Genomic DNA, 14935 nt, shown 5'->3' with positions numbered 1-14935 from the left:
ATGGTAAACACCCCGCGCATTATCATGCAGTTTATGCTGAACCAGAACCTGCAAAACCAGACGAGGAGGCAGCAGCAGCACGGTGACGAGAGTGATGAGGACATGGACACAGAATTCTCTCAAACCGCAGGACCTGGCACTTTAGAGATCATAGATTCATAGATTCTAGGGTCAGAAGGGACCAATGTGATCATCTAGTCCGACCCCCTGCACAAAGCAGGCCACAGAATCCTACCCATCCACTTCTATAACAAACCCCTAACCTATGCCTGAGTTATTGAAGTCTTCAAATTGTGGTTTGAAGACCTCAAGCTGCAGAGAATCCACCAGCAAGTGACCTATGCCCCACGCTGCAGAGGAAGGCGAAAAACCTCCAGGGCCTCTGCCAATCTGCCCTGGAGGAAAATTCCCTCCCGACCCCAAATATGGCGATCAGCTAAACCCTGAGCATGTGGTCAAGACTCACCAGCCAGCACTCAGAAAAGAATTCTCTGCAGTAACTCAGATCCCATCCAATCCAACATCCCATCACCAACCATGGTGTTAATAGGGCAGGTTCATGCCGTGGAACGCTAATTCTGGGCCTGGGAAACAACCACGGACTGGTAGGTGTTGCAGGTGTGGGACGATTCCCAGTGGCTGCAAAACTTTCGTATGCGTAGGGCCACTTTTATAGAACTTTGTGACTTGCTTTCCCCTGCCCTGAAGAGCCAGAATACCAAGATGAGAGCAGCCCTCACAGTTGAGAAGCGAGTGGTGATAGCCCTCTGGAAGCTTGCAATGCCAGACAGCTACTGGTCAGCCGGGAATCAATTTGGAGTGGACAAATCTACTGAGAGGGCTGCTGTGATGCAAGAAGCCAAAGCAATCACTGAGCTGCTGCTACCAAAGGTAGTGACTCTGGGACATGTGCAGGTCATATTGGATGGCTTTGCTGCAATGGGATTCCCTAACTGTGGCGGGGCAATAGATGGAACCCATATCCCTATCTTGGCACCGGAGCACCAGGGCAGCCAGTACATAAACTGCAAGGGGTACTTTTCAATGGTGCTGCAAGCACTGGTGGATCACAAGGGACGTTTCACCAACATCAACGTGGGATGGCCGCAAAAGGTTCATGACGCTCGCGTCTTCAGGAATTCTGGTCTGTTTAAATGGCTGCAGGAAGGGATTTACTTCCCAGACCAGAAAATAACTAACTGTTGAGGATGTTGAAATGCCTATAGATATCCTTGGGGGACCCAGCCTACCCCTTAATGCCCATGAAACTATACACAGGTAGCCTGAACAGTAGTCAGGTGCTGTTCAACAATAGGCTGAGCAAGTGTAGAATGGTGGTAGAATGGCCAATTGCACATTTAAAGGGACGCTGGAGCACATTACTGACTCGCTCAGACCTCAGCCAAATCAATATCCCCATTGTTATTACTGCTTGCTGTGTGCTCCACAATCTCTGTGAGATTAAGGGGGAGACCTTTATGGCGGGGTGGGAGGTTGAGGCAAATCACCTGGCCGCTGATTACACGCAGCCAGACACCAGAGCAATTAGAAGAGCACACCAGGAAGCGCTGCACATCAGAGAAGCTTTGAAAACCAGTTTCATGACTGGCCAGGCTATGGTGTGAGAGTTCTGTTTGTTTCTCCTTGATGAAAACCTGCCTCTTTGATTGACTCATTCCCTGTAAGCAACCCACCCTCCCCCCTTCGATCACAGTTTGCTTTCAAAGGAAATAAAGTCACTATTGTTTAAAAATCAGGTATTTTTTAATAATTGATTATAAAAATAGGGAGAGAACTGACAAGGTAGCCCAGGTGGGGTGTGGGAGGAGAGAAGGAGGGAAGGAAGGAAAAGGCCACTTCAAAACTTGTTGAATGACAGCCTTTTGCTTGGGCTGCCCACTGGGGTGGAGTGGCAGCGTGCATGGAGCCTCCCCCTCTGCGTTCTTGGGCATCTGGGTGAGGAGGCTATGGAACATGGGGAGGGCAGTTAAACAGGGGCTGCAGTGGCACTCTGTGATCCTGCTGCCATTCCTGAAGCTCCACCAGACGCCAGAGCATGTCCGTTTGATCCCGCATTAGCTCCAGCGTTGCATCCTGCCTCCTCTGATCTTCCTGCTGCCACCTCTCATCTCAAGCATCTCTCCTGTCCTTACGTTCGTTGGCCGCTTTCCTGTATCGCGATACTGTGTCCTTCCATTCATTCAAATGAGCTCTTTCACTGTGGGTCGACTGCATGATCTCACAGAACATTTCATCTTGCGTGTGATTTTTTTCACTGCCTTATCTGAGATAGCCTTCAGGATGGAGGAGGGATGCTTGAAAAATTTGCAGCTGCAAGAGGGAGGAAAAAATGGAGAGAGCTATTTAAAAAGATACATTTTACGGAACAATGAGTATACTCTTTCAGGGTGAACACTATTCACATCACATAGCACAAAGTCACATTTTGCATCTTAATACTGACTGCCTGTGGCTTTGATGTTAGAGATCACAGATGCAGGGCCGGGCAACAGAATTCGGCTTGCATGCGATGCGGCTATGGTAAGCCATTGTCTTCCGGCTTCTGCAACTTTCATAAAAGCAGCGCCCTCCTTTCCCATACCAAGCAAAGCCAGTTGAGTGCTGCAGTTTTCGTGTTAACATGCAGCAGTAGAAACCAAATTAACCCCCTCCCCCATCCAATTCTCTGGGATGATCACTTTACCCTTCCCCCCACTGCGTGGCTGGTATCAGGGAAGATCCCTGCTAGCCAAATGCAAACAGCTCAGTGCCAATGCCCGCCCTCGGCTCGGCCTGGCTAACTGCAGGGAAGGATTTCTTTGCAGCCACAGGCAAACAGCCCCATAAGAACGGTCACCTCTGTCCCCTTAATTAAATTCCCGTATTTCAACCAGGTTACCATGAACGATATCACTCTCCTGAGGATAACACAGCGAGATAAAGAACGGATGTTGCTTGAATGCTAGCAAACACCGGGACCATACGCTGCCATGCTTTGTCATGCAATGATACCAGATTACTTGCTACTAGCATGGCATGGTAAAGTGTCCTACCATGGAGGACGGAATAAGGCTGCGCTGCCCAGAAACCTTCTGCAATGACTTTTGGAGTACCTCCAGGAGAGCTTCATGGAGATGTCCCTGGAGGATTTCTGCTCCATCCCCAGACACATTAACAGACTTTTCCAGTAGCTGTACTGGCTGCGAATGCATCCCAAGTCCTCAGTGCAAATTAATCATTAAAAAACATTTGCTTTTAAGCCATGTTTTATATTTACAAAGGTACACTCACCAGAGGTCCCTTCATGGTAAAGGATACTGCCTTGGGAGGGTTGGGAGGCTACTTCAGTCAGGCTGAGAAAAAGATCCTGGCTGTTGGGGAGAACAGTGTGCTGTGTGCTCTTCTCAAGCTCGTCCTCCTCCTCATCATCATCAACTTCCCAGTCCGCAAAATCCTCAGGCATGGCTGAGAGTACCCCCTCCTCGGAATCCACGGTCAGGGGTGGGATAGTGGTGGTGCCCCCCCCCCACTTTGAATTACATGCAGCCCAGCTTAGAAGTGGCATGTTTGTGGCTCTGCACCAGACCGTCCATTTGCTTCTTTGGTTTTCTAGTAGGCTTGTCTGAGCTCTTTAATTTTCACGTGGCACTGTACTGAGTCCCTACTGTGTCCTCTCTCCATCATGCCCTTGGAGACTTTTTCAAATGTTTTGGCATTCCATCTTTTGGAACGGAGTTCTGCTAGTACGGAATCCTCTCCCCATACAGCGATCAGATCAAGTATCTCCTGTACAGTCTATGCTGGAGCTCTTTTTCGATTCTCGGACCGCATGGTTACCTATGCTGATGAGCTCTGAAGGGTCACCTGTGCTGATCAGCGCTCCATGCTGGGCAAACAGGAAATGAAATTCAAAAGTTTGCGGGGCTTTTCCTGTCTACCTGGCCAGTGCATCCGAGTTCAGATTGCTGTCCAGAGCTGTCACAATGGTGCACTGTGGGATAGCTCCCGGAGGCCAATAGCGTTGAATTGCATCCACCCTAACCCTAATGTGAACCGGCAATGTCGATTTCAGCATTACTCCATTCGTCAGGGAGGAGTACAGAAATTGATTTTTAAAAGCCCTTTATGTCGAAGTAAATGGCTTCATTGCGTGGACAGGTGCAGGGTTAATTCAATTTAGCGCTGCTAAATTCGACCTAAACTTGTAGTGTAGACCAGGCCTTAGAAACACAAACTTCATTATAAGTATCTATATTGATGGGGCTATTTAATCACAGAATCTAGAGATGGAGAGGACCTTTTGAATGGAATCCTGGCCCCGCTGAAGTCAATGGAAGTTTTGCAGCTGACTTCAGCAGGTTCACGATTTCACCCATTATGTTTTCTGCAATGGATAGATGGGCAGTTGAGCACCTCACCCCACATTCCAAAACAGCTGCTGCAGTCTTTTCTGGCCACTCCTCTCCTACCCCACCCCTAACCTTCTTCTTCTGAGACAGCTTTGCTGAATTTGCCTCAGCATTTTGATGATTGGTGTATAAAATTCTACACAGAGAGTCATGAGTATTTGAAGAGTAAAAAGAACAAGAGTCTCAAGAGGGAAGCATTTTCGGAGACCTGATCCAGCAGAATAGTTATTAACAGTGAACCTCCTGAAGTTGCCCAATCAAGTCAGCTGCATACTACACCCAGCTACAAAAATGTATAACAAAAGATTTGTACAAATGATTAAACAAGCTATGCATTCTTTTACTTGGATTAGACATGCTTCTCATTGTACAGTTGTGGCATGCACACAAATGAGGCCTCTTTACATGTAGAGAAAAACTGCCATGTACCTGGTTTGACTTTCTAAAAGTGTAACAGGTGCCACTTGAGCAACAGGTGCCAGTAGATCAATAGGTGATGAAAGTCAAAGTCTTTAAACCAGTATATTCGCTCCTCACTACCCTAAGGAGTTAGATGGGATACTACCCATACAGGACCAGTATCAAATTGTGCCATACTCTCAGGAAAGAAATTCTTGTTCCAGTTCACTACAGCATCATCCAACAAGAGCCAGAAATTCCTGTCATTTTAATTCACAGGCTAAGATTTAGTCTAATTTTAGGCACCTATTTTTATAAGATCTTCCTTCAGATACTTAAAAAAAACAGCAGAGTGCTCAACATTCTTGGAAACAATATGGCCACTTACTCAGGTGTCTAAGTATAGAGTTGGGCTACAATTCTTATTTGCTAGGGCTGTCGATTAGTCGCAGTTAACTCATGCAATTAACTCAAAAAAATCACAATGGCAATGTTAAACAATAGAATACCAATTAAAATGTATTAAATATTTGTGCATGTTTTTCTACATTTTCAAATATATTGATTTCTGTTACAACACAGAACACAAAGTGTATAGTGCTCACTTTATATTATTATTTTTATTACAAATATTTGCACTATAAAAATGATAAAAGAAATAGTATTTTTCAATTCACCTCATACAGCTACTGTAGTGCAATTTCTTTCTTATGAAAGTGTAACTTACAAATGTAGCTTTTTTTTTATTACATAACTGAACTCAAAAACAAAACAATGTAAACTTCAGAGCCTACAAGTCCACTCAGTTCTACTTCTTGTTCAGCCAATCGCTAAGACAAACAAGCTAGTTTACATTTATGGGAGATACTGCTGCCTACTTCTTATTTACAAATGTTACCTGAAAGTGAGAACAGGTGTTTGCATGGCACTTTCGTAGCTGGCGTTGCAAGGTATTTATGTGCCAGATATGCTAAACATTCGTATGCCCCTTCATGCTTTGGCCACCACTCCAGAGGACATCCATGCTGATGATGCTCGTTAAAAAAATGGTGCATTAATTAAATTTCTCTCCTTGGGGGAGAACTGTATGTCTCTGCTCTGTTTTACCCGCATTCTGCCATATATTTCATGTTATAGCAGTTCTGGATGATCACCCTGCACATGTTATTCATTTTAAGAACACTTTCACAGCAGATCTTAAAAAAGGCAAAGAAGGTACTAATGTGAGATTTCTAAAAATAGCTACAGCACTCGACCCAAGGTTTAAGAATCTGAAGTGCCGTCCAAAAATCTGACCGAAATGGGGTGTGAGGCATGCTTACAGAAGTCCTAAAAGAGCAACACTCAGATACAGAAACTACAGAACCCAAACCATCAAAAAAAAGAAAATTAACCGGCTGGTGGCATCTGACTCAGATGATGAAAATGAACAAATGTCAGTCCATTTGGCTTTGGATCATTATCGGACAAAATCCATTATCAGCATGGAGGCATGTCCTCTGAAATAGTGGTTGAAACATGAAGGGACATATGAATCTTTAGCACATCTGGCACGTAAATATCTTGTGACGTTGGCTACATCAGTGCCATGCAATCTCCTGCTCTCACTTTCAGGTGACATTGTAAACAAGAAGCAAGCAGCATTATCTCCTGCAAATTGTAACCAGCCTTGTTTGTCTGAGCGATTGGCTGAAGTAGGATTGAGTGGACTTGTAGGCTCTAAAGTTTTACACTGTTTTATTTTTGAATGCAGGTTTTTTTCTAAGTTCAACTTTCATGACAAAGAGACTGCACTATAGTACTTGTATTAGATGAATTGAAAAATACTATTTATTTTGTTTTTTATTGTGAAAATATTTGTAATAAAAAATAAATATAAAGTGTGCACTGTACACTTTGTGTTCTGTGTTGTAATCAAAACCAATATATTTGAAAATGTAGAAAACATCCAAAGATATTTAATTAAATGGTATTCTATTGTTATTTCATTGCGCTTAATTTTTTTAATTGCTTGACGGCCCTATTATTTACACTGGAATATATCCTGACTTTCAGACCTCTTTTATACTGTTTTGGCATTATAAAGGCGCCTTACTGTAAATGAGGCTCAGGCCCGTAGGACTTTAACTTTAGGCATCCATTTTTAAAGATCTTTGCCAGAAGTAGTGCAGTTTTAACATCATGGAGAGACAGATACCATTAAGTCGGTCTCTGAAGACTGTGCTGCAGCAAAGGGCCTGGCTAGAATTGTTGGATCAAGCACAGTGCTGGGAGTTATGATTCCTGATTTCTGTTCCCAATTTTGCCACTAACTTTGTGGTTGATCCAAAGCCCATTGAAGTCACAAGATCTCAGAAGCCAAGAGCTTAGCAGCATTCAGAAAAAGCCTGGACATTTACAGAGAACATTCCAAGCTGCATTAGTAAGGATTAAAAAATAAAATGTAAGTTTGGAAATGATATAAATCCTCATACTTCAGGGCATAAGCCAACTCCCTCAGCTGGAGGTTAGGAAGAAACATGCCTCATAAGCAAGTTATAACACTCTTTAAATGATATTAAGCTCTTAGCCTTGTGGCAGCGAGGTCCCACCCTACTCAACAACTCCATTTCTGCGGCATGCCATGCTTGGGCTTGCTAAATACATAAAGCTATTTGAAACTGCACAGCACACATGGCTCTCTCCCATGTCACACAGACCCGCTATTCTCATTTAGCAGCTTGAGGGCTGCATGAAGAAACAAAAAAAAGGTAGCAAATTATATGTCTCTCAGTGAAGTTTCACATGAAAGTTCCCTAGGCATTTGTGTATGCAGTTCATCTTCATTAAAGTTTACTCCAATGCAAAGAATTCTCACTAAGGCTTCGGTGGTGCACTAGGCCCTTACAGCTGGTCCTTAATGGTACTCCAGTGCAGTGCACCTGTATGTGATTTACCCTTAATGGCAGAGCAGTACATTTCTAAAAGACACAGAGGCCTTTAAGGTGACTAAGGCAAAGATTTATTTATTTTGTTTAAATGTGAAGCTAGGTTGCTGAATCGGTATCTAAGTGGATGATGGCCTGATTTCCCAGAGTGCCAAGCCCTCACTAGGTCCCCCAGCAGAAGCTCCTGTGTGTGCACTTTTAAGAGTCAGGCCACTTATTTAGACATCAACCCACAGACTTAAAGCCCCACATTTGACTACCTTGGCCAGAACACACTGGTCTAGTATTCGCAATGAAAGCCAACTGTGTGCAACCACCTTCAAAAGGACGTTAATCAGACTGATGCTGAGTTATTGAACATTAAACAGTGTCCCTTCTCGCGCATAATGATTTCTGGAGGGGGCATGTTTACCTGTAATAAGGGGTTTGTTTAAATCAGACTCAAAAAGCCCACTGCCACTATTACAGCCAGATTCACATAGAGAGCTATCCAAGGGTAAGGAACAGGGCCAGATCAGCCCATCACTGGGCCCTAAGCACACATACACAGTTGTTGCTTAGTTAACACCCCCCACACACACTCCCCAGATCAGTCAGCAACTGGCTCCCACTGCACGTATACTGCCCCCCTCATGCCCACCCTCAGGGCTCTTGCTGCCCCTCTCCTGGCCAGCTTCCCTGTGCAGACACAATTGCAGCTCCCCATTCTGTGCCTGGGGTGGCAAAGCTCTGGCTGGTGGTCTGGTGCTGGAGCTGGCCCCACAGCAGCAGAGTGGAGAAGGAGCACTGGCCACCCTACTGCCCACTCAGTTTGGGCCCTGCCACCCCTCCATCATGATCGGGACGAGGCCAAATTTGAGTGAGTGGCATTGCAACCTAGTGTACAGTTGTTGCATCCCTGCTCGGTTCTCCCCCGCCCCAAAAAAAAACAACTGGGCCCTCGGCATGTGCCTAGGCTGCCTAGGTGTTAAACTGGCCCTGGGGAGGAAGTCTCCCCTCTTGAGAATGCCGCTTCCTCCGTGAAGGAAGAAAGTATTTTTTGTCCTTTTTAAACATCTTCCTTTTCTTCTTGGGGGTACGGACCAGCAAGTGAATTCCAGACAAACAGAGAACGCAGAAGGGTCACGAGCATAATACCCCAGGGTAGAGCGTGGGCCTCAGCAACCACTAGCATCTGAGGAGGGAGCAGAGCAGTTGGGTCTTCCTCTATGTGGACTGCCCATGTAAGGAGCAAAAGCAGAGCCCCAGCGACTAGTACAACCCTGTGCACAACAGACCAGTCAGATACAAGAGAGTTTCCAGCACCCCAAGAGGAGTTATTGTGGTCAGTGGTGGAACAGCCAGCGCACAGTGTGACTTTTGGAAAGATCAGTCAAAGCAGCAAAGAATCCTGTGGCACCTTATAGACTAACAGACGTTTTGGAGCATGAGCTTTCGTGGGTGAATACCCACTTCCTCAGATGCAACTTTTGGATCTTTTGGAAAGATCACAGCAGTGCAGTCCCTTTCAGCTAGAGTCCACCTGTCTCCATGGCTCTGATAATCCTCACTCCCCAAGGACCTCTGTGCAGCTTGGGAAGGCCAGGTTCATGGCAGCCCATGAAAGACCATGCAACTTGGTAATCTAATCAATGCCAATCAACAGGGGCTTGTGGAAAACAAATCTGAAACTAACATGATATTTTGTAACTCTAAAAAAGAGTTTCCACAGCAGTGTTCTGGTTGGTTTTGGAAGCAGTCACTGGAGTATAAAAACCTGAAGGTTCTTCCTGTTAACGAGAATAAAACCATATCCTGAGCCTAAGAGACTCTTGCTATTAATCCTGACATTTGTTGTTCAGTGTGTAGAGATAAATGTGTCATTAAGGTAATAATTGTATGAGCTACTGTTATTTGAAGATAAGGCAACACTTCAGCTGTGCATTTGATAGTAAAAAAGGAAGTAGAGAACCATGTTCATTACCAGATCAGATTAGATTTTCTGTTAGATATCTGATTAATCAATGTAACTTTCCAGAGAACCCAGGTCAAATGTCCCAGAGACCGGATATGCATACCTGATCATTTAATCCTCTAATGAGATGTTGTTTATACATTCTGATTACTTGGTTTTGTAGCCACATATTAGCAGAGTACAAATAGCATCTTCGCTCTTAACTTGTGTAAGTCTGCTGCTGATGGACTCGTGAAGCAATGTCAACTCAAGACCTGGATAGGCTCTTTTCAGACTAAGGGTTGGGTCTTTTGAGCGTTTAGAGAACAGCTAGATACCACTCCACTACCTCCCATTGACCCTCAGTTCAGCAAAGTAGCAACACACAGCCTCCAGAGCTGGGAGCCACTCAGGTACCCTCCAGCCAGGGCCCTAACATATAGTCAGTTATGTATGGGATGGCCTTTAACCCCCTCTACCATCAACACTACTCCACAACCACGCACACTCAGATTAAAACCCATCACTGGCTCTCCAGTCTTGTACCCTTTTACAGAGCTGAAGCTTTTCCGCATTCAAACAGTAACCTGTGCTGATCTCCCCTTATCAGCCATGGCTGCCAAAGTGCCTTTCCTTCCTTGGTGAAAGGGCAGCTGCATCTTGCACTATCAGACCTGGCTTAGCCACTGTGATTCACACGTTTGTGGCTTCCAGGCTGATTACTGCAACTCTCTGTGCTTGGGAATAAGCACATTGACCTTAAAGCTCTAGACCATGGCAGCAACAACCCTAGCTGCCAATAGCACATCATTCCACTGCACTTTTCATAATATGGGCTATCAAGAGCACTCATCTTGAAGACCCTACCTTGCACTGGCCCAGGCTATGTAAAAGAGCCCCTCTTACTCAGGTATTGCATCCTTATTCCTCAAGAGCTGCTTTCCTAGCAACTACCCCAAAAGTATAGCACTCCTTTCCAGAGGAGATAGCTCTGAGTGCTGAGGTGTGTGGTCATTCCTAAGTGCAAACCCACCTTTTTTAGCCACAAGAGCAACAGAAGAAAAGCTTGCACTCTTCCCTCGCCCAGCAACCTCTTGAAAAGGAAGAAGAAATCTAGTTTACTTGTGGACTCCTTGCTCTATTGTCTCCAATTTGCAGACACCCAGATATTAGTGGAGGTGCCTGGTAAAAACCCAATTTACGCACATGCAAATGGAACAACTGGGTCCCTTAGCTACAGTTACTGAAGTTGTGTGATGCTAATTCCCACAAACCTATCAAAAAAATTCTTATATCAAGACTGGAAATTGAAGTCCTGTCATGCAAATCCACCAGACAAATATAGAGATGGCCCAGTCACTGCAAAGCCATCGACTGCAGTAGCAAGCCACTCCATAGGATTTTGATTCCCTCTTCCCCATTTTTTATGGGACTACCTAGCCCCAAGCCCTTAACCTTACGGTGACAGACCCATTAGAAATCCTAATAGAGCCCATTTCCTCAAGCACTGCATAGGGGAAAGGATTTGGGCCATATGAATAATGCAGGAGACATACCTTTTCATATAGATTCAGAAGCCAAGTGATGCCAGAAAGAAAGAAGCCCCAACAAAGTGCTCCTGCCTATATGTAGCCAGATCGTCAGATGCTGTTAATTAATGGTGTATTTCAGTGAAACTAGGACAGGTTCTTAGCTGTGCAAACTAGCACAGCTCCACTGAAATACACCATCTCAGGATCTGCCCCATAGTTTCACTAACTGATGAAATAGCATTTCAGGGAAGCAGTTTCCTTCCACAACACTAGCTAAACAAATATAACTCAAATGACTGAAGTGATCATAATCAGCTACTGAGAAAGAGGTGATTTGTACAGGTTTGTGAATGACAACTTTGTTAATACACTGTTTTACCTTTTTCTCTACATTTTGCAGTAGAATCTTAATTTTACAAACACCAACCTTATAAACAACTAGTTATATGGACCATGTTTTCCTTGACAGGGAACAAAGTCACATAATGGAAGTGATGCTGATGAAGAACAAGTTGACATCCCTGCACATTCTGATGCCTTCAGTGCACTGGAAATCACTTTTCAGCGGTCGGAAGGACGAGAAGAAAAAAAAAGCAATGCAGTGCGCCATACTGCAAGGTATGCACCGTACCTACTGTTATTTGGAAGTGGTCACTTTTATGAACTTTTTGATTTTATGAAACCCTTTAATCCCCAATTAGTTAATAAAATAGGGATTCCATTGTTATCTACTTTGCATAAAGGACCATTAGGCTATGGCCCAAGAGCAATAACATTTCCAGTTATCAGTTGCTCTCCCATACCGTTTCCGTGATGTTTTATCTCAGACAAAGCCCCCCTGTCCAGGGGCATCCTGTGGGGTTATGCTAACTGTTTACAGTGACATGCATCCTTTTGCGGCTAGGAGACACGGAGGAACAAGTTGTTGATTCAGCCCAAGTCTCTGCCTTGCCCCCAACAATAGATGTTATGCTAGACAGTGGAATTATGAATAAATAAAACCTATGTAGTCAGAGTGGTAGATGAAGACACCTGACCTGACACTAGCAGCACAACACAGTGGAAATCTGGGAAGTTTCAACGTCCAGCACACACTAATTTCCCTGCTAGCTAAACTCAAGGTTATCAAATTAAAATAGGGGGGTTGCCTTTTCTTTTGGCAAGACACTGACATGTGGAACACAGATTGTTACCGTGAGCCTCATCCCACTTTCCTGCCTCATCTAAAACTAGGCAATGTTGCCTGGGCAATAACAACAAAACAGGGTCTCTGGCGTGTTATTGTTTCATTGCATCTGAACGTAAAAGACTCTAGAAGATTGTACTGCTGGCAATACCTGCCCATTCAAACCTGATCTTCAGGCGCAGCAGCACTGATACTTTCGTTTGCAATACTCAAAAGAGAGCGCGATTCCAGGCTGAAGAAACCTTCTGCCAAGATCAACTTCCTTTTGTGCACACCGCTTTCCAGAGGGCAGCAGGAATCCCGCTTCCAAGCTGATGCCTGGTGTGCACCCCTGGCAGCCCCGAGAGAGCCGCAGGCCAGGGGCGGCCAAGCCGGGAAGTCCCGCGGAACTGCCGGCCACTGGGTGCATGCGAACTCCGGCGGGGTGCGGGCCCGGGCTGCCCCGCGTGACACACCCGCCCCGTGCGCTCCCCGGCTGGCGTGTCCGAGCCTCCCCCACGCACCCGGCGGGGCCCTGGGGCAGCTGCTACCGAGCCCGGGCAGGGAGGCAAAGTCCCGCCCGGGGCTGGGCGCGCTGCGCTGCGCTGCGCCCTCTTACCGCGCCATCGCCTGCGTCCATCGCCCATCGCCCGCCCCGGGAGCCGGCTCGGAGCCAGGAACGGAGCCTTCCCCCGGCCTCTGGGCATGTGCGAGCCTGGCGCCGCGGCGAGCCTGCGCGCATGCGCCCAGCGACCTGCTGCTGGCTGCGGCCGGGGCCGGGGGCTGGCGGGCGCCGCGCGCTGGGGACACCCGCTGCAGGGCTCGCGCGGGGCCAGGCCGAGCGCTGCTGGAGCAGGGCGGAGCCGCCCAGCGGGGCTCGTTCCTGCACCCCCGGAGCGGGGCTCCTCACCTGCCGGGAGAAGGATGCTCTGCCCCATGGCGGTACTGAGGCCGCCTGCAGCCGGGACTCCTAAGAGCGAGCTGTGCAATCTTCCAGAAGTAGATAAAGCAGCAGCAACCCAGGAGGAAAAAGCACATATCCCCCTTGCTGTGCAATAAGGAATTTGAGGATTACAGGAAGCAGCGGGATTAAAAATACAGAGATTGGGTGTCTGCCCGTAGGCATATGGCATTTAACGTGAGAGGTTTTTCACATGCATCTAAGGGGTTTAGGAGTACAAGTGCCACTGATTTATGCCCTTAAACCCCTTAGGTGTTTTTTTTTAAAACTCCACCCAAAATAATACATGCGTAAAATGTCACGATTTCTCTGTAACCATGAGGTGTAGAAACTTGTTTTTAAATGAAAGTTGAGATTCTTATATAATCATGGGCTTCCAGAAGCTGGAGCTTTAAGAAAAACAAGTATCATGAGTCTACAATTGGCAACTACAATGGCTGTAGTTGCCAATCCAGATTAAGCAGGGATTTAACTTGATTGCATTTGTCCATTATTTCCGTGCACTCAAGTACATATTGTTTTAGTGCAGTGTTTCTCAAATGTGGCTACCAGGGACTTTTTTTGTGGCCACAGGCTCCTGGGATGGGAGCAAAGTACTGGCCCCTTCTGTGATGTTGCACTTTATATGCTTTATGGAAATATGCTTATGAATATGACATAACTGGAATATACTTTATGCTAAATACCCTGTGTATGGTGTCATTAGGCAGCTTGTAACCTAGTAAGTGTGTTCATCCTATTTGTTTCCATGTATTATTTCTATATCTGAAGTTAGGAGAATAAGATATAAACTTGTATCACTGATGTAAACATATTATGTGGAGGCCATAAAGGGTGCTCCAGAAACAATCAGTTGTAAATGGCCTTAGTTACTTGAAACCCTTCCTGTGTACGTGTGGGCCATCTCATGGGGAATGGAAACTAGGGGTTTTACGGTGACATGTGACCATGTCACCAGATAATTAAATCCATCTTAAATCTGATACTTTTCCATTTAGAAGGAGGGGTGGGAATCCGGAGAGAGAGAAAAGATTCCCGCCTTGTGCCAAAGCTATAAAAGGGGGTGGAGCAGGACAGAGGGCTGCCAGTCATGAAAAACACCCTCCTTACCACCTAAGATGTCTGCTGGACTTAACAAAGACTGTAGCAGGGGAAAGGATTAGGCCCAGACTAGGAAAGAGTCTAGTCTGTGAAAGAAGCTTATTGGAACATCTTTCAGGGTGAGATATTATCTGTAATCAGTTTCTTAATCTATTAGGCTTAGACTTGTGTGTTTTGTTTTGCTTTGTGACTTTGTTCTGTCTGTTATTACTTAAAACCACTTAAATCCTACTTTTATACTTAATAAAATTACTTTATTAATAAACCTAGAGTAAGTGATTAATACCTGGGGTAGAAAACAGCTGTGCATATCTCTCTATCAGTGTTATAGAGGGCAGACAATTTACAAAGTTACCCTGTATAAGCTTTATACAGAGTAAAACAGATTTATTTGGGGTTTGGATCCCATTGGAAGCTGGGTGTCTGGGTGCTGAGCTGTTTTTAATTAAAGTCTGCAGCTTTGGGGGTGTGGACCAGACCTGGGTCTGTGTTGCCGCAGGCTAGTGTG

At 45.6% G+C, this 14935-nt stretch overlaps 1 protein-coding gene across 4 annotated transcripts in view; it reads right to left on the bottom strand.

The window, feature by feature from the left end:
• PSD3 (pleckstrin and Sec7 domain containing 3) overlaps positions 1–14109 on the bottom strand; it is a 165349-nt gene extending 151240 nt beyond the window's left edge. The window contains exon 1 of one of the 4 annotated variants that reach the window (XM_030566482.1): positions 13276–14109. Coding sequence is in view for 1 of the 4 variants with exons in the window: in XM_030566478.1 (XP_030422338.1) it covers positions 12985–13005 (21 nt within the window). In the remaining 3 variants the exon portion in view is untranslated. Of the gene's footprint in view, positions 1–11627; positions 12803–12984; positions 13056–13275 lie in introns of those variants that run through there. The other 3 variants (XM_030566478.1, XM_030566480.1, XM_030566481.1) reach the window with 3 other exon arrangements.
• Positions 14110–14935: the final 826 nt, after the last annotated feature.

The sequence above is a fragment of the Gopherus evgoodei genome, chromosome 6 (assembly GCF_007399415.2).
Source record: "Gopherus evgoodei ecotype Sinaloan lineage chromosome 6, rGopEvg1_v1.p, whole genome shotgun sequence".
Classification (NCBI taxonomy): Eukaryota; Metazoa; Chordata; order Testudines; family Testudinidae; genus Gopherus; species Gopherus evgoodei.
Note: the sequence above shows the minus strand (reverse complement) of the source record. Positions and strands in the feature narration are given on the sequence as shown.